The following is a 1667-nucleotide window of genomic DNA, read 5'->3' as shown; positions in this document are numbered from 1 at the left end:
GTCGCACCCACTGGGCCAGAAACGACGTGGGGAGAACAAGGTGTTGACAGCCTTCGAAGGGAGTCCAGTGTGTGGATCTCTGATGCAACTCCTCAGCTCCCAAACTGTTCGTCTTGTCTGTGATAGGTTAAGTGCGGGAAGGGGACCTGGGGTCAAATGTGTTTGGGAGCGCATGATCTACATTGCTTTTGGAGAGCTACCAATAAACATTAGTCTTTTAAAGACCATGACAAGTCCTCTATTTCTCATTCAGCGTTGGCTCACAGTGACCCTTCAGACGGTCTGCTCAGACTTCCAGGAGCAGGCGTTCAGGGAACCACTGCTCTGAATCATCCACCTTCCTCGCACGGATGAACTGAAGCCTGCAGAGGGTGAGGAGTCTGTCCCAAGGCCACAGAAAGTGTGGCCAAGCTGGAAAAGACCTTAACCATCTCTGTGGTCGCACACACGACCGGCACCCTCCGTCCTTCCGCCCCATCTGTGTATCCAGCCAGAAGCCCGCAGTATGGAGCCCAGCAACAGAACCGCGGTCTCCGAGTTCGTCTTGAAGGGATTTTCTGGCTACCCGACCCTCGAGCGGCTACTCTTTCCCCTGTGCTCAGTCATGTACCTGGTGACCCTGCTGGGGAACACGGCCATCGTGGCGGTGAGCGTGTTGGATGCCCGCCTACACACGCCCATGTACTTTTTCCTGGGTAACCTTTCCGTTTTGGACATCTGCTACACATCTACTTTCGTACCCCTGATGCTGGTCCACCTCCTGTCCTCCCGGAAGACCATCTCCTTTACTGGCTGTGCCATCCAGATGTGTCTGAGCCTCTCCACGGGCTCCACCGAGTGCCTGCTGCTGGCCGTCATGGCCTATGACCGATACTTGGCCATTTGCCAGCCACTCAGGTACCCCGTGCTCATGAGCCACAGGCTCTGCCTGATGCTGGCAGGAGCCTCCTGGGTGCTCTGCCTCTTCAAGTCAGTGACAGAGACGGTCATCGCCATGAGGCTGCCCTTCTGCGGCCACCACGTGATCAGACACTTCACCTGTGAGATCCTGGCTGTGCTGAAGCTGGCCTGTGGCGACACATCAGTCAGCGACGCCTTCCTGCTGGTGGGGGCCATCCTCCTGTTGCCTATACCCCTGACCCTCATCTGCCTGTCCTACATGCTGATCCTGGCCACCATCCTGAGGGTGCCCTCAGCCACCGGGCGCAGCAAAGCCTTCTCCACCTGCTCGGCACACCTGGCTGTGGTCCTGCTTTTTTATAGCACTATCATTTTCATGTACATGAAACCCAAGAGCAAGGAGGCCCGGATCTCAGACCAGGTCTTTACAGTCCTCTACGCTGTGGTGACCCCCATGCTGAACCCCATTATCTACAGCCTGAGGAACAAGGAGGTGAAGGAAGCGGCCAGGAAAGCCTGGGGCAGCAGATGGGCCTGTAGGTGAGGGAGGGGAGGGCTCTGCATGGGTAGGGGTCTTGCCTTGTTGTGTGGGACAACATGGAGCCATGCCACCACGGCGGGACAGAACATGGAACTGTGGGGACCGACACTCCAAAGACATAGTACCAAATCCCACTAATCCTGACACAGAATCGCTCGCAAGTCACTTTCTGCTCCTGCTCTGCCCTGGTCCAGGCTGGTACCCAGCACCTGTCCCTGGGCCTCCA

The 1667-nt window shown here is 57.0% G+C and overlaps 1 protein-coding gene across 1 annotated transcript; it reads left to right on the top strand.

The window, feature by feature from the left end:
* Window positions 1–505: 505 nt before the first annotated feature.
* LOC110338894 (olfactory receptor 13J1-like) lies at window positions 506–1444 on the top strand. Its single transcript, XM_021222360.1, has one exon. It carries the CDS (start codon window positions 506–508, stop codon window positions 1442–1444), a length of 939 nt encoding a protein of 312 aa, XP_021078019.1.
* The last annotated feature ends 223 nt before the right edge of the window (window positions 1445–1667 follow it).

The sequence above is a fragment of the Mus pahari genome, chromosome 22 (genome assembly GCF_900095145.1).
Source record: "Mus pahari chromosome 22, PAHARI_EIJ_v1.1, whole genome shotgun sequence".
Lineage (NCBI taxonomy): Eukaryota > Metazoa > Chordata > Mammalia > Rodentia > Muridae > Mus > Mus pahari.
Note: the sequence above shows the minus strand (reverse complement) of the source record. Positions and strands in the feature narration are given on the sequence as shown.

What these genes read in the sequence shown, in the direction of transcription:
- LOC110338894 (XM_021222360.1), top strand. Translation starts at nt 506, where the DNA reads ATGGAGCCCAGCAACAGAACCGCGGTCTCCGAGTTCGTCTTGAAGGGA.